Source organism: Pituophis catenifer, unplaced genomic scaffold, assembly GCF_029215685.1.
Source record: "Pituophis catenifer annectens isolate HBS135680 unplaced genomic scaffold, rPitCat1.0.hap2 SCAF_11, whole genome shotgun sequence".
Classification (NCBI taxonomy): domain Eukaryota; kingdom Metazoa; phylum Chordata; class Lepidosauria; order Squamata; family Colubridae; genus Pituophis; species Pituophis catenifer.
In genome coordinates, this window is record NW_027256891.1 from 19,808,457 (window position 1) to 19,830,043 (window position 21,587).

General features: G+C 39.8%; 1 protein-coding gene across 5 annotated transcripts in view; it reads right to left on the reverse strand.

The window, feature by feature from the left end:
* The window catches only part of DIAPH2 (diaphanous related formin 2), a 352,831-nt gene that overhangs the window by 148,152 nt on the left and 183,092 nt on the right, over positions 1–21,587 (reverse strand). For all 5 annotated transcript variants that reach the window (XM_070952070.1, XM_070952072.1, XM_070952071.1 and 2 more), the window contains one exon: positions 12,785–12,910. In XM_070952070.1, coding sequence (XP_070808171.1) covers positions 12,785–12,910 — 126 coding nt within the window. The remainder of the gene's footprint in view (positions 1–12,784; positions 12,911–21,587) is intronic.

Consider the following 21,587-nt stretch of genomic DNA (forward strand, 5'->3'; position numbering starts at 1 on the left):
GTGATTTGTATTGAAGTTGTCATTTTGTAAGCCGCCTTGAGTCCCTAGGGAGAAAGGCGGCATATAAATCGCAATAAATAAATAAATAAATAAATAAATAAATAAATAAATAAATAAATAAATAAATAATTTCCTCTGGTTAGGGTTAGAGAGACAGAGCTGGGAATCAGGTAAGATGGCAAGAGGAGCCCCGTCTTGCTCCACGTGCCCCAAAATAATAAGACCTCCCTGAAAATAAGGCCAAGCACTTATTTCGGGATTCTTATTTTCGGGGAAACACGGGTAAGTGTGAAATTATTTCTTGTCTCAGAACTAGACATTCCCCATCTCAGTGCTGGCATAAGGACCTTTCCAAAGCTACCAGGGAGGTCTCATAGATAATTTCTTCTGCTTTATTACTTCTAGATAGCTATGGGAAAAAAAATGGCCAAAGATAGCTAGAGGTTGTAAAAACTTTCAAAGAAGCCTAGTCCCGTTGAGTGCAGGCATAATATTAATCCAAACTCCCCTATGGAATTAATAACCTTGATGGCTAAATCTAAGGTGGAATTTTTGAAGCTGGAAAACACACTACTTCCATGACCTAATTTCCACAACTCAACTAAAAAATAAAAAGCTTTAATCCTAAAATTGTTGCAGTTCCTTTTTTATTCTTATAAATGTAATTTGGTCTCAAATCCTACAATTTATCATGATTAAATCAAACAACAGATCCTTGTAGGTATGGATCAATCATGACAGGAGAATTCAGGTTCTCCCTGCTGTAGGCACAATTGGGAACATATGTCAAGCACGAATCATAGGGTTCACATGTAAAGTTTCCAAATGACTACTTTATTGCTCACGCCTATACGCAGGAATCTTATCAAACTAATGGTTTGCAGTGGGTAAAACTGGGTAAGATTTAACGGCATTCAAGTGAGGTTAGACTTCATCCTCTTGTGACTACGTAGAGACTCTAAACTAATTCCCTACTTCACTCCTCCCCTTGGCGCTGCCAGTCTTTCTCAGACAACATATATCCTTTATGGGATATATAGCTTGATACTCTGTTTTAGGTTCTCTTCCAAATGACCCAATCCCCCTTCCATTAATACAAAATTAGGTTTCTTTGGAACAGGGCAACAATTCAATCTCAGATTGAAAGAATACAATGTAATCCAATAAAATCACACATCTATCAGAGGAATTCTGATTATCAGCACCCTTCTATAGGAAAGGCTATAGTTTAGCATTTGTACATGTTTTGTATGTATAGAATCTAAGTCATGTAAAGGTGAGAGATAGAAGGGGTGCTGTGAATTAGCTATTTAGTAAAACCTATTATATGACTGGATGTACTGTTATTCATTTGTAGTATAAAATTTGCAGTTAGAGTTACAGATAGTGAAGGTGAATGTAAGTACATGTTAACAATTAGGTTCATCAGATCCATTATTACCTAGGAATATGTATGAACGTATTTTTTAAGGTTGTTATTGGATACGCTCTCTTATCAGTATCCTTGAAGCTAAATAATCAAATGGAAGGTCAGGAATTTGCTGTGTTTCTTTTTTTTTTTTTAAAGCAAGCAAAAACCTGAATTTTCTACCTGTTTTCTCGGCAAGTATGGATGTGCTTTTAAAGAATGCATCACAATCATTGTTCCCACTGCACACCGAGTGCTCCGTTGTATTCACGACACAAAGAAAGGTGGAACACAGAGGGAAAAAAAACAGCTCTGTATCCAAGGGAGATTTATGAATTGACAGAATTACACGTTGCCAGGTTTGACACTTCGCTATTGTAGAATGGATGAGCAGATCTTAGGACCTTAGGACTGACTTTGTTCTTTGTTGGAACTGTATGACTATGGCCAAAGGCAAAACTGAGCTTGTGTGTGTATATATATGTGTGTATGAGATGAATGGAGTTGGGATTCCAGGTGAGTAATCTGCATATTTTAAAAATGGCATCCTATAGAAGAGCAGAGGATGACTCTTTTTTCAACCTCTCGACTTTTAAACGGATCTTGTCACAAATATTTTGCTTCGTTTACTTTATGTGTTAGATTTATATTCTGTGTGACACACTAGTTTAGTTTGGTATATACATCACCTTCCCTTCTTGAAGTCTATCCTTCAAGAAAAGCCCTATGGGCACAAAGTCACCTGTGAATATCCAATTCACAAAATCTGGAATCTGGAATGAATATACCACAGTAACTTTTGATAATGTTTTTTGGGCTACTTTGATACTGTGTTTCCCTGAAAATAAGCCCTCCCCTGAAAATAAGCCCTCCCCCTGAAAATAAGCCCTCCCACCAAAAATAAGCCCTCCCCCGAAAATATTTTAACACATGTGCAGTCGGTCCCCACCATTTCCTCTGGTTAGGGTGACAGAGCTGGAAATTAGGTAAGACGGCAAGAGGAGCCCCATCTCGCTCCATGTGCCCAAAATAATAAGACCATCCCGAAAATAAGGCCAAGCGCTTATTTCGGGGTTCAAAAAATATAAGACAGGGTCTTATTTTCAGGGAAACCCAGTACTTGGAAGATCATTGCTGCAGGATGGGGAAAAAAACTTTTTCCCCCAACTTTTTGGGGAAACACGGTAGTTTAATCAGACATTCATCACTGAAGGACGGGTAGATGCAATGTAATTGTAGAGAAGGATGGATGGATGGATGGATGATAGACAGACAGGATAGCTAGACAGGACAGGCAGCCAGACAGCAGGCACATATACATGCATGCACACAAACCATTTCATAGTAAAATAATGCACACACTCACAATCAGAAAACCATATATACAACTAGCTTCATTGCCAGGTTAATATAATATACTGTAAGGTGAATGCAGAGAATTTGTCTGACTCACTAAAATTGCTGAGAAGGAAGGCATCCCCCACTGGATATTACATTTAATCATAGCTGATGAACGGTGTATCTTTTCATTTAAGTAGACAATTACACTGTTTCCAGAGTTGCGCAAGGGCAAAGAAGGGGGAGTGATGAGCTTAGGAAGAACTCCCACTCTATTATTAAATCTCACCTAAATTCATTTTTACGCTCGCTGTTTATCGTGTTTTGCGATTTACAGTTACAAGATGCATCCTGACAGAATCATGAGCTTGAAGAGTTTTTTAGATTTCAGCCACTGTCCGCTGAATTTGTAACTGTGACAGGGAAATGCTCTACCGCCGAACTCCTGAGGTTTCTCCAAAGCTGTGTTTCGGAAAAACATCGTTTATTCATATTTAAAGTGAATGTAATATTTTGTCCCCAACATTCCAGCCAATCTTGCAGGAAGGAAGTTCTTAAAGAATGTCTTTATTTTCTTTTTAACAACATCTTACCATTCTCTTAACTGAAAAGTTCTGCAGATTTGGTCTATGCTTCTTCTGCAAAACAAATGAATCATATGGGTGACCTAAACTCGGATATAATTAGATTGGAGAGGCCTATTTAAGCAAATGCCTATTTTATTTTATTCTTGTCCTTGAATGATCAAGCAATTGTTTTATCTTTGATTTAATTACATTGCAAGGTGCATGTTATTTATTTATTGGAGTGATTTGCTCACCCTGCAGTTGTGAGTTTGAACAGCGAAAACAGGTTAAACCAAAGAACGTCAAAAGCAGAGTAGCTAGAAAGAATGAAAACAACAAAATATGAAGCACAATGGAGGCCAAACCACTGCTACACACTTATTCTCAAACTGCCACAAGGTAGATTATTCAACACCCTGAACCCAAACCCATCAGAGGTATAGACACCCCCAACAGAGAAGACATGTCTTCTTCTGGGTCCTCCCAGATGACCTTCATTTCATAGAAGGGACCTACAACAAGTCCACTCCGTTGGATTTTGTGGAATAGGTGGATTTTGTGAACTGTTTGAAAATAAGGGATTTCACAAAGGACTCACAAGAAGATTAGGGGACTGGAGGCTAAAACATATGAAGAATGGTTGCGGGAACTGGGTATGTCTAGTTTAATGAAAAGAAGGACTAGGGGTGATATGATAGCAGTGTTCCAATATCTCAGGGGCTGCCACAAAGAAGAGGGAGTCAAGCTATTCTCCAAAACACCTGAGGGCAGGACAAGAAGCAATGGGTGGAAACTAATCAAGGAGAGAAGCAACTTAGAACTAAGGAGAAGTTTCCTGGCACTTAGAACAATGAATCAGTTTGAACAACTTGCCTCCAGACGTTGTGAATGCCCTGGCCCCATCTCTGCCTCCGAAGCAGAGCCCTCGTCCGGGCCTTCCCCGACTCCAGGACTGGCCCATTGTCCTCCCCAGCTTCCTCACTGTCTGACTCCGCTGCCAGCTCCACAGGCTGCTGGCGGACTACAACATTACGTTCCCACAAGCCATCTCGGTCTAACCCTTCTTGAATCTCATTGACTCTTATCTAGCAACAATTTAGTGCTGATCGTTAGTTGACTTAGATTCTTGTGTATAGACGTGAGCAATAAATCAACTTAATTGGAACTTAATGTGTAGTCCTGATTCTTCACACCTGACATTAGCCTTTTTTTTTTTTTTTTTTACTGAAGGTTGCTACATTGATTTCATTACAAAGCCTGGAGGGAGAAGAAACCACGTATCCATCTTCCTACGCAGGTGGGGCGAGAAAAGCTTCTTCATTCTGATTGACTTGTAGGAAGGTTTTGAGTCCAGGAAGCCTCTCCGTGCCCGATCAGCGGGGCATCATTAGCACACCGACAAAGAACACTGACAGAACGTTAATGACATTTGCACCACATCAGCTTTCAACACCTGGGATTTCCTGAAAGCTCCTTACGGAGGAATAAATTCAGTTAAACTATTCTGAGATGCACATTTCTGTACAGCGCTTTTTCCCCTGGCAGACAGAGGAGAGCTACGCCATGGCATGATTGGCTAACATTAAAAGCGGAGCATCTTCTCAGCTAATGCCTTCCCCCAAAGTGAGCAAAAGGGATAAACAGACAAATAAACCAGAGCATTGATCTGCGGTGATCCAGGTTTAATTCACCACTCAATTAAGGAACTCACTACTGGATGGGGTTTGAGTTAATCGCTGTAGCTTAGATTCATGCCTGCTTCACAAAGCTATGGCTGGATGACAAAGAGGAGGCAGGAAGACCCCTCCCCCTCCCCCAATCATTGCCACCTTGGATTCTTAGAAGATCTAAGCAATATAAGTTTTAAAAAAGAAAAAAGAAATTGATATAATGGCTTTGTACAGAGGCACTTTTTTGTCACCCTGAAAAAAAGAGCTTGGGAAAACATCATAAATGGGTATGATAGATACATCCTGTATTACAAGAAAATGCTTCAATATATAAATGTTTGTGTGTGTGTATCATCTCTATATATCTCTATCTCTGTATATAGTATCTCTATATCTATCTATCTATCTATCTATCTATCTATCTATCTATCTATCTATCATCCATCCAACCATCCATCCATAATCCATCATCCATCTATCATCCATCATCCATCCATCATCCATCCATCCATCCATCCACCCATCATCCATCCATCCATCCATCATCCATCCCTCCATCCATCATCCATCCCTCCATCTATCATCCATCCCTCCATTTATCATCCATCCATCATCCATCCATCCATCCTCCATCCCTCCATCATCCATCCATCCATCATCCTTCTATCATCCATCCCTCCATCCCTCCCTCCATCCATCCCTCCATCTATCATCCATCCCTCCATTTATCATCCATCCATCATCCATCCATCCATCATCCATCCTTCCATCATCCATCCATCCATCCATCATCCTTCTATCATCCATCCCTCCATCCATCCCTCCACCCATCCCTCCATCTATCATCCATTCCTCCATCTATCATCCATCCATCATCCATCCATCCATCCACCTACCTATCTACCTACCTACCTATCACTGTACTTTTTATTCATACTGAAACCCTTTCATTGAATGCAATAGTTCTGCTAAAGTCTTGCCTAAGCTTATGTGTAGATTACTCTGTGTCACAATTGTCTCCTTGTAAGAGGGAGGGTCTCCCTATTTATTAGTATCATAGATACTAATATAGATATCCCTCCCCATCCAGAGGTTCTGCCATGCACCTTCTACAGAATATCTATTTTATGCATGTTCATGTTTTTAATAATAACCCATCCGCAAACATAATGGCTAAACAGCACTAATATCAGTCTATCTCCTGAACTCTTCTACTGAACACTCAATTTCTTATAGAAAATATAAGAACTTAGAACTTTATACCTCTTTACAGTGCTTTACAGCCCTCTCTAAGCAGTTTACAGAGTCACCATATTGTCCCCAACAATCTGGGGCCTCATTTTACCCACCTCGGAAGGATGGAAGGCTGAGTCAACTTTGAGCCTGTTGAGATTCGATCTGCCAAACTGCTGGCAGCCGGTGATCAGCAGAAGTAGCCTGCAGTACTGCACTCTAACCACTGCGCCACCGCAGCCATCGAACCTAGTTAGGAGAAACTAGAAATGTGCACGTGTTCTGGATTTGTTTCCAAACAAAGGTGCATCACGGTGCATTGCAGCATGAATTGTAGCACCTAACCATACTTTGTTATGAGCCAAGAATTATTTTTTTCTAGTTCTAGGGCAGGGGTCAGCAACCTTAAATACTCAAAAGAACCACAAAGGTCCTAACCGGAAGCCCCCCGTTCAATTCTGGAGCCAACTGGAAGTCCAGTTCCCCCACCATAGAGTCTCCTCCTAGCGCGGTGTCCTTTTTCCTCTCCTGACCGGAAGTCCAGTTCCCCCACCATAGAGTCTCCTCCTAGGGTGGCATCCTTTTTCCTCTACCTATCCTAACTGAAAGCCCTATCAATTGTGGAGCCGACTGGTGACAGGGAGCTGCAGTAGAGGGATGAAAGAGCCACATGCGGCTCCAGAGCCACGAGTTGCTGACCCCTGTTCTAGGGGGAAAAAAGAATACCCTCAAACCTTTGAGCCCTTTTTCTGCTTGCTGTTTAAAATAGCTTACAAAATATGTATATATTTGTAGGATTAAGGGAAAAAAAGTTGCATGATGACAGTAAGAAATGGAAATTCGATAACCATAATTTCTCATAGCTGATAACATAATTTTAGCATTATTATGTCCTAGGATTTCAGATTGTTCTGTGATGCTCCTTGGTGTTTTTAAATCCAATGCAACTTAGGTAATGTGAATTCACTCATAAATTAACTATAAGTAGTTTTCCATTTCTACGAGCTAAATAACGTTTACATCATAAACAAATGAAAAGTACGGCACAAGTGACAAAGTATACATATACATATTTCATTTCATTATTTCCTACCATGTTGATAGAGAAAGTTTTTAGAGAGAAAATCATTTTCTTCTTTCGATTAACCTTTAGATTTCTATGTTTCTCTATATTAGGCAAGGCATCTGTTGATTTTTTTAGATTCTCTGAAACCATTCTTCCTTTCTACCGTTATTGTTAAAAATAATCTAACAGTTTGTACTTCGAATTAGATATCAAATGTTTTTTTTTCTTCCTTCATTAAGATATTAATGTTATTATCCAAAAATACATAATCTTACCAATTACAGGAGCCAGAGAACAGTTAAATTAGTACAATCAGAAACAGAGCACTCGTTTTATTGAAGTGCTTTCGGTACTAATTTGCACCATTGATGCCACATGTTTTCTTATCACTAATTGCAAAATTATGTAGGAATCACAAAATATTTGACTTTCTGCGCAACCGATAAGTTACAATGCCAGCTCTTCTCCGCTAATAGAATAATGAGAGGAAATGAGCTAAAAGTCAAAGATAATTACCTCACTGGTAGATCACTGTTATGAAATACAAAAGCAATACATATGTCTGATCAAGGGGAAAAAAGGACCATAATTCGGTTATAGTACCGTTCATTGGAATACTATAGAAAATACTCAAATCTAACAGTGTTTGAGTTGCAGCTAGTCAAGAATATGTCACAACCACATTTCAACAGCACCTGCAATCGTGAACAACCCCAAAAAAGGATATTTTTGAGTTGGGAAAGGTATATATCAACAGTAGAGACCTTCAAATTTTTAGGTTCTATCATATCTCAAGACCTAAAATGGACACCTAACAACAAAAACTTCATCAAAAAAGCACAACAAAGAATGTTCTTTCTGTGCCAACTCAGGAAGCTTAAACTGCCCAAAGAGCTGCTGATCCAGTTCTACAGAGGAATTATTGAGTCTGTCATCTGCATCTCCATAACTGTCTGGTTTGAATCCCTTACATCCTGGACATAAATTGTTTCAACTCCTACCCTCAAAACAACGCTATAGAGCACTGCACACCAAAACAACTAGACACAAGAACAGATTTTTCCCGAACGCCATCACTCTGCTAAACAAATAATTCCCTTAACACTGTCAAACTATTCACTAAGTCTACATTACTGTTACTATTAATCTTCCCATCATTCCTATCACCCATCTCCTCCCACTTATGACTGTATGACTGTAACTTGTTGCTGTATCCTTACGATTTATATTGATTGTTTCCTAGAATGATTTCATTGCTTAATTGTACCCTTTGACCATTATTAAGTGTCATACCTTATGATTCTTGACGAATGTATCTTCTCTTTTTATGTACACTGATATGCACCAAAGACAAATTCCTTGTGTGTCCAATCACACTTGGCCAATAAAAAATTCTTTCTATCTATCTGTCTGTCTGTCTGTCTGTCTGTCTGTCTGTCTGTCTACCTACCTACCTACCTATCTACCTACCTACAAGTCCAACTTGGTGTCCAACAAGCACGGGAGTCTTTTTCTCTTAGAAGTAAGGTGAGCAAGTTAGGACATGATAGATACACAGACTTGTAGAAATGATGGAGATATTAAAACTTAAGAGTCCTCTAATGAAGATCAGGAGGAGGTTGAAGACAGAGGAAAGTAAATATTATGGAATCTGCTACCAGGAGATAAAAACACGGTCATCAGTATGAACAGGTCGAAAATAAACAAGTACATGGTAAGTAAGGTCTCAATTGCAGGTTATGAATTCAGTATCCGAAGCAAAAGGTCTTCTAGGGTCAACTGTTGAAGAACACAAGTAGAAGAACATTGTTGTGACTTTTCCTGATTGTAAGCCAGACATCTGACTTGTTGCTATGGCAACAAGGTACTCTATTTTGATTAGACCCAGTTGTTATGTTTAACAGCTTCTTAGGAAATCAAATAACAAGCCACGTCGGATACTCATAAACAAACCCTATCAAGTTCAGTGGAGCTTATTTCCTAGAAAATGTTCATAGAGTTGTCATTTTAAAACATTGCACTCATAGTTGGTGATAACCCTGGGGCTCTCTCTCTTTCCTTTAAAAGATACACAAGATTAATAAAAAAATGTTCACATTTGCCACCAAGTGGACAATCACTATTAAGACTTCGTGGCAGTCAGGGGCTGCCACAAAGAAGAGGGAGTCAAGCTATTCTCCAAAGCACCTGAGGGTAGGACAAGAAGCAATGGGTGGAAACTAATCAAGGAGAGAAGCAACTTAGAACTAAGGAGAAATTTCCTGACAGAACAATTAATCAATTTGAACAACTTGCCTCCAGAGGATGTGAATGCTCCAGCACTGGAAGTTTTTAAGAAGATGTTGGATAACCATTTGTCTGAAGTGGTGTAGGGTTTCCTGCCTAAGCAGGGGATTGGACTAGAAGACCTCCAAGGTCCCTTCCAACTCTTCTATTCTATTCTATTCTATTCTATTCTATTCTATTCTATTCTATTCTATTCTATTATTCTATTCTATTCTATTCTATTCTATTCTATTCTATTCTATTCTATTCTATTCTATTCTATTCTATTCTATTCTATTCTACTCTACTCTACTCTACTCCAACCAATCATCTGTAATGGATGGATATGAGCTGCAGAAGACTTTTCTTTAAAAACGCCTTAATTATCTGCAGACAACGAAACACAGTAGAACTATCAGTGCCAGGTTTTTGAAATTGCTTTTGTTTTCCTAAACAATCAGATCTAAATCGCTCAGGATATTTTAGCAAAAGGGTGATTTTTTTCAATTACTGAAAGCAGAAGGGAAAAAAAAAACACGTCAAATACTATGGTAAACTATGTTTGGGTTTTGGTGCCAAGGACTGGAACTTGACTTGAATATTCCAGTTACAGAATTAAATAGAAAATATTCCAAATTGCCCCAGATGTCAACGAAGCATCAATAAAATTAGAAATTACGTCTTGGGAACCATTTCTTTCTAGGATGGTCCCTAACTTAAAGGAAGAGTAAGCTAAACTGATGCAGCTACTATAATCCTGAGAACAAAAGATAATAGTCAAAGACTGGGAGATATATTTTACAGAAGATAGATTTGAGGCTCCCATTATGGGTTTTTTTTTTTTTTTTGGAATGCATGCTTGTGTCTGTTAGTCATTACTTTTTATTCCAGAATGATAGGTAATCTGATACCTGCAATAGCTGCTAGCAATTAATTAATTCAATCTATAATTATCTTCTTCAAACTGACTCTAAACTGCAAAGCTCGGGGCCTGTTCGCTTTGTGTTTGTCTGCAACTTTTTGTGTTTTTTTTTTTATTTTATTTTTGTTTCTCTTTTGCTTAATGAAAAATGCGGCAGAACTAAAAAGCTTCCCAACATTTTGGCATCATTACCGGGCCCAATAAAGATATTGCCTACATTCTCCTCTTTGTTAACTACATGTGGAAGTAAGAAAGAAAATAAACACAATCATATATAAATAGGATGCTCACCAATGGGCAATATTCTTGTAGTTTAGCACCGGGGAATCAGAAATGGGTCTAAGAACTCTCAAGGTAGACAGTTTTTTTAAAATAATATATGAATCACACACATGAATCTTTATGTTGAGTTGAGTTGAGTCGAGTCGAGTAGAATAGAGTAGAGTAGAAGAGTAGAGCAGAGTAGAGTAGTAGAGCAGAGTAGTACAGTAGAGTAGAAGAGTAGAATAGAGTAGCAGAATAGAGTAGAGTAGTAGAGTAGAGTAGAAGAGTAGAGTAGAGTAGAGTAGAGTAGAAGAGTAGAATAGAGGAGTAGAGTAGAGTAGAGTAGAGTAGAGTAGAGTAGAGTAGAGTAGTGTAGAGTAGAAGAGTAGAATAGAGTAGTAGAGCAGAGCAGAGCAGAACAGAACAGAATAGAATATTGGCCAAGTGTGATTAGATACCCAAGGAATTTGTCTCTGATGCAGAAGCTGTCAGCTAACATGCAAAGCAGCAGAGTAATATTAAACATAATAATGATATCAATAAGAGGGAGTAGTAGAAAAGATGAGAAAGGTAATGATGATACTACGGCCACCCTTTTTCCAGTTTTTAACTTACCACTTATCATCCTTGCTAGACAGAGATATAATACAAAAAACACACATGCCTATACATACTGTTGCACATTAATACAATCACATACACATCAAAACATTTGCCTAATCAAGCTTGCAGGTAAGTAAGTTAAAACAACAGGACTTTCATTAAGGTATCCATCGATGTTTAAACAATATTTTTTGTGCTCAGTCACCTACACCTCAAATCTCTTCAGCTTATACACAAACACGAATGGGGAAAAAACCCCAACCCAATAAGAAATCGATAAATTAATAAATAGGGACTACTGAACCCATGCTGGCTGGAGAATGCTGGGAGTTGAAGTCTTAAAGTTGCCAACGTTGGATAAGGTAAAGGTAAAGGTTCCCCTCGCACATATGTGCTAGTCCTTCCCGACTCTAGGGGGTGGTGCTCATCTCCGTTTCAAAGCCAAAGAGCCAGCGCTGTCCGAAGACATCTCCATGGTCATGTGGCCGGCATGACTAATTGCCAAAGGCACACGGAACGCTGTTACCTTCCCACCAAAGGTGGTCCCTATTTTTCTACTTGCATTTTTTACATGCTTTCGAACTGCTGGGTTGGCAGAAGCTGAGACAAGTAACGGGAGCTCACCCCATTAGGCAGCGCTAGGGATTCGAACTGCTGAACTGCCAACCTTTTGATCGACAAGCTCAGTGTCTTAGCCACTGAGCCACCACGTCCCTGTGAAGGTTAGATACCCCTGCGCTCAAGTCTCCCAGATATATCCATTAGGGAGAGAGTTTTAAGGGTTTAGTCTGGCAAGATTCTGTCTATTGTGTGTAAGCAGATAAAGAACTGAGCTTTGTCTGGATTGTTTCATTGTGCTTACTCTGACAGTCATTTTATTTTTACTTTTTTCTCAGTTGGAGAAATCCATCTGGTGCTTTTCACGTGTCTGTTTGTCTATCCATCCTAAACAATTTGGTACTGTCACCAAATCTGGCCATTTCATGTCTTATTTCCCCCTCTCCTCCGCGGCCCAAATTAAAACATTTTTAAGAAAGTTGAGATTTCTTACCTTATTTCAGAACCAACAAAGGACACAGAATTTCTGGGCTTCGTCTGAAATTTCCACAAGTAGCCAAGTGAAGTTGCCCTTTTTGCTACTGTCCAGAACAAACTCAGCTACCTTAGTAAGAAAATGACTGAAATATCATGATTTTGATTAGGGCAAGGAATGAATCTAGGCGAAAGTCAATTCATATATCCAGTAGTCTAACTAAACTAATGAGAAAAAGCAAATATTCCTTTGGAATTTCATATGAAGATACACCGCATCCCTGGCTGACAACTTTCTGATCAAACAGACCATTCTTTTTTTCAAAAGTGATTCCGTTTTATATTGTTTAAACATTGTAAGCAGGACATAATTCACATATTTAACTAGGAAAAAGAGCAACAACATGCAAAAGGATATGATCATTTTTTCAACGAATTTATCATGTGGATCTTCTATTTTGGGGAACTTCTTGATGTCATTTTCCAAACGCTGTATCTGCTGTCCCATGGAATCAAGATTGCTTTTAAGACTTTGAGCTGAAACTGAGAGAGAGAGAAAAAATGGTAATTCAAAAATCAGATCAGGACTTACGACTGGGGGAAAAAAAAGCTATGTCAGAAGTAATATTCGTGAAGGCAGTGAAGATAATTCCATTAATATGTGCCCTCATTTTTCTGAATTACGGCTCATAAAAGTTCTACTATTCATAATATAAAGGGAAATATATAATATAATATACGAAATCATCATGCTTAATGTGAGAATGTCACTATTTTATTCTTCCATTAGTTCAAACTAATCTAATTCTATTCAAATTTATTGATAGAAATGCTAGTATTTCATTCCTTTGAATCTAATTTGTAGATTAAACAGAAACCCAGTTTCAAAGAGATTCTATCTTAGCAATATATATAGTTGGTGATTTAAAGAAAATCTGCAGAATACATCTTTTTATCTCTTTCGCTCTAGTCATGAAATGTAGAATCTGGAGAAACCTATAACTGCCGTAACTTTTTACTGGTACTTCTAACTTTAATTTAATGGAATAACGCAAATTATTAATGTTCCAAAGAGTGGTAAGCAAAGGCACAGGAACAGTGTAACACATCACAGTTGTAATTAATTTTTGTAATTAATTGCTAAGTAGCATTGTTCAGATTAATATTAAAAAGTTAATCAATTAGTATTATTGTATTCACCGTGGAGTATCTTATCTTTTCTCCTAAATTATTCGGGGATAGCTTATTAGCTCTACAGAATAATATTGTGAAGGGAAGAGAAAAGAATGTTGTTCAAATCTGTAAGTCTAGTTCAGACACAAGCAAACCCCTTCTGCATCACAGATGAAAGAAACAGAGAGCACGGAAAGAAAAATTAGGGTTTCTTTTGTTTTGTTTCAGTCATCATTTCTGCGTAGAACCGAACAGGAAAAACAAAGTGATTGCTTACTTTTGTGTGTTATAAATTTCAGCCTGTGTACATTTGTACCCAAGGCCGTTGTTTCAGCATATAAAAGTAACAAAAGTGCTATTACAACAAGGCAAATTATTTCTTCAGCAATACCTAAAGCCTCCTGATGATTAATTCCAGATCGAAAACCATGGCTGTAAAAGTAGAGATTATATATCGTGGGTTCATTGCATTTAACCTGGGATTATTGCATCTGGAGTTTTCGGTTGCCAATGTTAACAGAACAGAAGTCAACAGAGAATGAATGGAATGAATGAATGAAAGAGATCCAGTGAGCAAACTATGAATCCAGCGAGCAAACTATGACTCTGAAGATGCCGTCCACAAAACTGGAAATCCTGAAATCTACGAGTGGTCCAAGCAAGGGCCAAGCCATTGTAGACATACCATTATATGCCTCCAGTAATCCAGCAAGTGAAAAAAAATATGCACGGACACTATGGAGACTCTCAATCTTCCAGGGTTGTCCCAAAGTACACAAGTGCTTTTTTTCTAAGTACACAACAGACCAGGGATGAAATGAGCTCTGACATCTGCTACCGGTTCGCTTCGCTACCGGTTCGCTTTGCATGCGCGTGTGCACAGTGCGCACTAAATGCACACTTTGCCTGCATGCACACTGCAGGCTCTACCGCGCAGCGCTGAAAAAGGAGGATTAAGAAGCCTTTTCTAAGGTAAGTAGAATAACGAGGGGGGTAACAGCTGTGCCGCATTATTTAGATTCGCTAGAAAGCAGGATTTCCTGCTTTCTACCTTGTTTTCCCCAAAATAAGACATCCCCTGATAATAAGCCCAATCGGGCTTTTGAGCGCATGCGCTAAAATAATCCCCCTCTGAAAATAAGCCCTCCCCGAAAATATTTAAATGCACGCGCAGCCGGTCCCCGCCATTTCCTCTGGTTAGGGTTAGGGAGACAGAGCTGGAAATCAGGTAAGACAGCAAGAGGAGCCCCGTCTTGCTTTATGCATCCCAAAATAATAAGACCTCTCTGAAAATAAGGCCAATAGCTTATTTCAGGGTTCAAAAAAAATTTAAAAAATAAGACAGGGTCTTATTTTCAGGGAAACATGGTAGCGAATATAAATTGCTCGGCACAGCTGATCGTCTGAAATACCGGTTCACCCGAACCAGTAGCATTTTTTTACTACCGGTTTGCCCGAACTGGTAGCTTTTATTACTACCAGTTTGGGTGAACCAGTCCGAACCGGTAGCATTTCACCCCTACAACAGACCCTTAACATAAAAACTGTGATAACAAGTTGTTCAAGGGTGTCGAACGCCCTCGACAACTTACCGAATAAGAGGGGCACTCCATGTGGAAAACCAGCTGGCTGAACATATTAATGCCAGAATAATAAACACGGGTGTTGGTGATGGTGGCGAGAATGGGGCGATAGCGATAGCAATGTTGGTGGTGGGATTAGTGGGATTCGGTACAGCTGTTTGTGGGATATTGGGAGGTAGGAATCCTGTGCCGGATAGTTGGAACAGCCTGACCTGAAGCTGTAAACACAGACCAATGATGTCATATGCCAGCAACCCGCGGAAAGCTCCAGCAACTTCAAAGCAGGGAGGAAAGCATGCAGCTTATCAGCTGACACTGATTGTGGACTATTACAAAACAGCCAGCAGGATAGCCTATAAAAAGAAGCTGAGTAATGGCTCCTCTCAGCTCCAGCTTTATTCTTGTATAGAGAGCCGGCATTTGCTTATCATCTGTCAAGTAGCTGTCATTAAACGAGTTAAATCATAATTTGAGTCGTGTGTTTAACTCGGCCAGCACAGGCAGGAAAGAAAAGCCGAGAGAGGGACTATTTTGCACGTAACTACACTGTCCTAAAGGGAAGAAAAGCAGACAGAATTTGGAAAACAAAATCCAATACATGAATAGTCATACTGGTAACTAGAAATAGAAGATTGTTTTTCTCAAACTCCAGGATTATAGCTGTGCTTGCCAAAGAGCAATCCAAGATTCACAAATACATTTCCAAACACACAAACACAAAATTGCTTGAGTAGACCATCCGTGGTGGATGACGATGGTGAAAGATTTCTGCCACCAAGTCATTTTCTTTTCATCACGTCATAGATGCACAAATAATTCAAAACCAGCTTTTAAACAGATTATTACTTAGGGAGCAATTCATCCTAGCGAGTGTCTCGAATGCAGGAAAGGTCATAAGACTCATTTTGTTGTTGAGACAAGTAATTTGCTAGACTCTTAAGCATTTGGGCTGTAAAAATTGCCTACGGAGAAAACGAGGCAAAAGGAAGAACAATTTCTTCCCACAGATTGTCTTAGCAATTTCTCTTGTGTTAAGTTCTATGATGCTGGATACTTCCTAGAACAATGTTGAGGTTACAGGTAGTCCTTGACTTAATAGCCACTGCAAGTTGTTAAAAAAATGAGCCACAGTGGCAGAATGGTTAGAGTGCAGTACTGCAGGCTAATTCTGCTGACTGCCGGCTGCCTGAAATTTGGCAGTTTGAATCTCACCAGGCTCAAGGTTGACTCAGCCTTCCATCCTTCCAAGGTTGGTAAAATGAGAGCCCAGATTGTTGGGGGCAATGACTCTGTAAACCGCTGAGAGAGGGCTGTAAAGCATTGTGAAGGGGTATATAAGTCTACATACTATTGCTATTAGGAGCCCTGGTGGCACAGTGATTAGAATGCAGTATTGCAGGCTAACTCTACCCACTGCCAACAGTTCGATCGTGATTGGCTCAAGGTTGACTCTGCCTTCCATCCTTCCAAGGTCGGTAAAAGGAGGACCCAGATTGTTGGAGGCAATAGGCTGACTCTGTAAACCGCTTAGAGAGGGCTATAAAAGCACTGTGAAGCGGTATATAAGTCTAAGTGCTATTGCTAAGAGTTGTGCCTCGTTTGACAAACTCTTTTTTGACAGAGTTGTGAAATGAACCACTGCAATTGCTGAGAGCATCATGTGTGGATTAAGCAAATCTGCACTCTAAAAATCTGTAGATATTCTCAGCCATACAGGTCATGGTTGTCCCAAAGGTGCTTTTTCAGGAGGCCACTGGACTTTCTTGTTTTTTCTTTTGAAGACGTTTCGCTTCTCATCCAAGAAGCTTCTTCTGCCCTGTGATCTGTCCCCGTCCCCACACACACACAACACAGCCAGCCGAGGGTTAAGGAAACACTTTGGAACGCACCCAGTTCTTATCTCCCTCTTGGCAGCAATAGACACACCGTCTGCCAAGGGACTTTATTTTCACAAACAGACAGATAAGATACGAACGTTCAAGAAAGTCCAAACAGAAATAATATTCCTCCCAGCAGTTCCGGACGAGGCTTTAGTGACTGTCCAAGGTTTACTTTGTTCGTCACAAGGATCCTTTGACCACTACCCTCTATTATATAGTCTCTGGGGTGTGGTCCAGTGACTCAGTTCTAATCCCTAGCACGCCTCCTAAGCTGCTGCAAACGTTTATCACGCCTTCAGAGGCGTGCATCCAGGAATGATGTTTCCTCATCACTCGGATTTGAATCAGCTGTCTCTTCTCCCTCGGCCGGCACTTGAGACAATGCCAGAGTGGAAGGGCCTGGAGAGGGAGGCCTGGCTGACTCCTCTTCCTCATGCTCGGAGCTTTCTTCCTCCGATGGGACAGGCTCAGAGGGCAGGGCCACAACACCCTGACAGGATCCTTTCCATTTCCCATCATCCAGTCAGAGCTGAAGAAGCTTCTTGGATGAGAAGCGAAATGTCTTCAAAGAAAAAACAAGGAAGTCCAGTTGCGTCCTGAAAAAAGCACCTTTGGGACAAATCCGGACTCGTGTCAATACATATGTTTCAAATGTACAAAAATGTGTAGGGGGAAAAAAAAAACAACACACAACAAAATGCAAGCAGATTCTGAAGGTTTGTCTTATGCACAATTACTATAAGCTACTTATTTTTATAGTAAAACTGAGGCACACCGAATAGGCAACAATTTGGAATAGATGATATTCTAATTACTTAGGATGAGTATTACAGAGTGGAGCCCTGTGAATATGCTTGTGTGTGAGAGAGAGTGTGTATACATAAACACACATAAGACCTCTCGTTTCTCTCTGGGTTTGTAATAATGATTTGGAGGGCAATCAAAACTGCTAAATTGATCAAGTTCATTTTATATTGCAGATAATGATTTAATAAATCGGTTGGGTGTGTGAACTATAGACTGTGGAATTGTATCTAAAGCACTACACTGTGAAGACACACACACTCACACACACAAAATTATCCCAAAAGCGAGAACAAAAAATAAAAATAAAGAACCTGAAGATGAAAATCATAAAATAAAATAACATGGAATCAAAAGCACCCTAAACATTCTCAAACCACTATTCAGATGCTGAGAACATTAAATAGCACTTGAAGAATAGATACCGGGGAGCTGGCTACCAAAAATATAAATAAATAAAGCTACCTAATTTAATTGGAACTTTAATCCAGAATGACTTTAAATCCTCATATTCAGATTGCAACAGTGCTGACAATTCTATATATTTCACACTCTTACGTTAGCTATAAAACTCGTCTTCAGGACAGCAAAACCGTTGCTAGGATACTACAGGAAAGTTTTAATAACCACACTGCTCTTATCCAATTTGAATTCCTGCAAATGATCTATAACATACAGAAGGGAGTTCTAATAAAGCGACACATTCATACCGGCAGTCCTTGACTTGCAACAGTTCATTTAGTCACCGTTCAAAATGACAGCAGGACCGGAAAAAGTGACTTATGACCATTTTTCACACTTACAACTGCTGCAGCATCCTGGCATCTGACCAGGGGTGAAATGCTCCTGGTTCGGACCGGATCAGGCAATCTGGTAGCGATAGTCGCAGTTGGTTTGGCGATCCGGTAGCGATGGCAGAGCGAAGCTCGGCCCACTCGCCCAGGTGTCGTTATTTCCTGGTTTTAATCAGGAAGTAATATATTTTTTACCTTCTGTGCATGCGCAGAAGGTTTTGTGCGTGCACTTCCGAACCGGTAAGGAAGGTAAGTGGACTTCAATTTGAAGTTCAGCTGCTTACCTTCTAAGGCAGCCACAGTAAGTAGAACAACGGAGGCGCGGAAATCAGCTGTGCTGCACAAATCAGCTGAGCCAGAAAGAAGGAAATATAGGACAGGGGTGGATGGGTGGGGCCAGCTGATCATCGGAACTACCGGTTTGCCCGAACCAGTTCGAACCGGCTGAATCCCATCCCTGCTCTGATCTACACATTCAATGTTGGCTTTGGGAGATTCATCAGAGCAGTGTTCCTAAACACAGTGGCTCTATCACTAAAACGATAAAGAAGAACAACACAACAGGCAACCATTCCTGTTTTATGGTATCTCCATGATTAAAAAAATAATACTAATGAAATCCCTGAAGCAGTACGAAAAGTAAAATAAAGAACTCATCTTTAAAGCCATCGTACATTAATCCTGTCCTTGTCTTCTGAAAAATTTATCTTGCAGAAAAACCTTACTTCGAGAAAACTTTTTTAGGCTGCTCTGTTCATTTACCTGGGCAGGAAAGATAGAACAAAATTTTAATACGAGAGTATTTCACAACCCAGTTTTGCCCAGGAAGGCATCAGGCCTCATCAGAATTTAATGAGACATTTAATCTCAGCAATAAATTAACTGACATTGTAAGATCATGTTTAATGAGGCAAGAATGCAAAAAAGAAAAGAAGGCTATGCTATAATGGTAGTATAACCTATGAAAAATAAGTGTAAGACTCATCAATTGTTTACTTTTCTGTACGGTACAGACAGATAGTCTTTCAAAGTTCATAATTAAGGCAGTGAGTCAGCTAACGTTTCTTCTTCTGCTTTATTGCAGTAAAACAGATGATACATGGAGGTGATAATTACAAGTGTAAGTGTTCCATGAACATTTCATTTGCGAGCTATGAGCTGTTCAGATTTGGAAGTTAGTACCAAATCAGATGTGGTATGCACAGCTCTTTTAAGCGCTTAAAGACAGATGGAAACAGAGAAAGTAGTCGGGATCATAAAGGCACTAATTTAAAGTCACCCGAAAATCAAAACTCCAAAAAGATCCTATCTTCATCCTGAAAACGTGTCTGTTATTAAATAAGGCTGTGGACCAGGATGATGAACTGAGGATGAGTCAGCAGGGTTATTGCCGCTTGAATACTGAGGATGAGTCAGCAGGGTTATTGCCGCTTTAAGAAGCTGTCTATATAAGGGAGGCCATGAGAGGGCATCTCTCTCTCTCTCTCTCTCTTCGTGTATCTCTCTCCTTGAGGTCGAAGATTGCTTGCTTGCCTGGTACGTGTCTACCACGTGTATGTCTGTATATACAAGCCTTGTATATAAACCACTGATTGTAATGACAAAACCTCTGTGTCGTGTATTTTGCTCCTGGATTATCTCAAAATAGTAGTCACGCTGTAAACACTCTGAAAAAAATAAATCAATATAAACTAGCTTCAGTAGAACCATCTGGACGAAAACAAGACTCTACCGAACACATCAGCCATAAACTTTGGCGTCTTTCTAATTGGAAAAGTTATCCAACAGAAATCAAGGTGGCATCCTACACAACTTCAGATATGAGCTGTGAAAGATGAGAGCAATTTTGTCCTCAAATTTTAGAGAACAAAGCTGCATGCGCTACTGAGGGTTTATATCAAGTCCTCAATCATCAGGCTAAATCTAAACAACCTCAAACAACTGGAAAAAAAAAAAACTTTGCTAGATAATTTGGAGACAATGCAATGAAAAAGAAGAGGGGAATAAAAACGTCTTCGGTTCCATCCTTGTCAAAGAAGTGGCTTGATAATGAGGTTGAGTCAGGGGTGAAATCCAGCAGGATTCTGACAGGTTCTGGAGAACCGGTAGCGGATATTTTGAGTAGTTTGGAGAACCGGCAAATACCACCTCTGGCTGGCCCCAGAGTGGGGAGAGAATGGGGATTTTGCAGTATCCTTCCCCTGGAGTGGGGTGGGAATGGAGACTTTGCAGTATCCTTCCCCTGCCGCGCCCACCAAGCCACACCATGCCCACCAAGCCACCAAGCTAAGCCCACAGAACCGGTAGTAAAAAAAAAAATTGAATTTCACCACTGGGTTGAGTGAATTTGAAGTGGATTTCTTCCACCCACAATTCAAACTGCTTCACTGTCCTGAATTTACATTATTAAATCCTGACCTGGTCAGGTTCTACATTACAGGAGAAGCTACTTAGACATGATTCTATTGACTATCAAGAAAATGATCAAGTTGTATTTTTTTCCCCCCACCTAGTGCATATATCCTGGTAGACAGGAAAAAAGTAAAACTATAATTAGGAGAGCTGGTCGTATATAATAATAAGGTTGATATACATTGGAAATATTTTATTGCTTTGCGGCAGGAAGGGTACATAGTATGAAATGTATCCCGTAAGCAGAAACAATCTGTAATAAAAGGAACAGGCACAAGAACACAGCACTAATAAAATTTTTCACGGCATTACAACCGCAGAACTGAATTGCAGCCATCATCCCAGGAGTGATCAAATCACCCAAGAAGCCAATCGAGGTCTTTCTGTGTCTATTAAGCTTCAGACTATCACCTGGCTGCTAAATTCAAACAACTGGTTCTTCGGGCATAGAGTGAACTCTGACTCTATTGATCCACTCACCTGTCTATCTACTTGACCCAACTATAGAAAGCAAAGCAAATAAAACACAGCTACTGTATCGCTTTATGGAAGAGAAGACAAATAGGAGGGGACA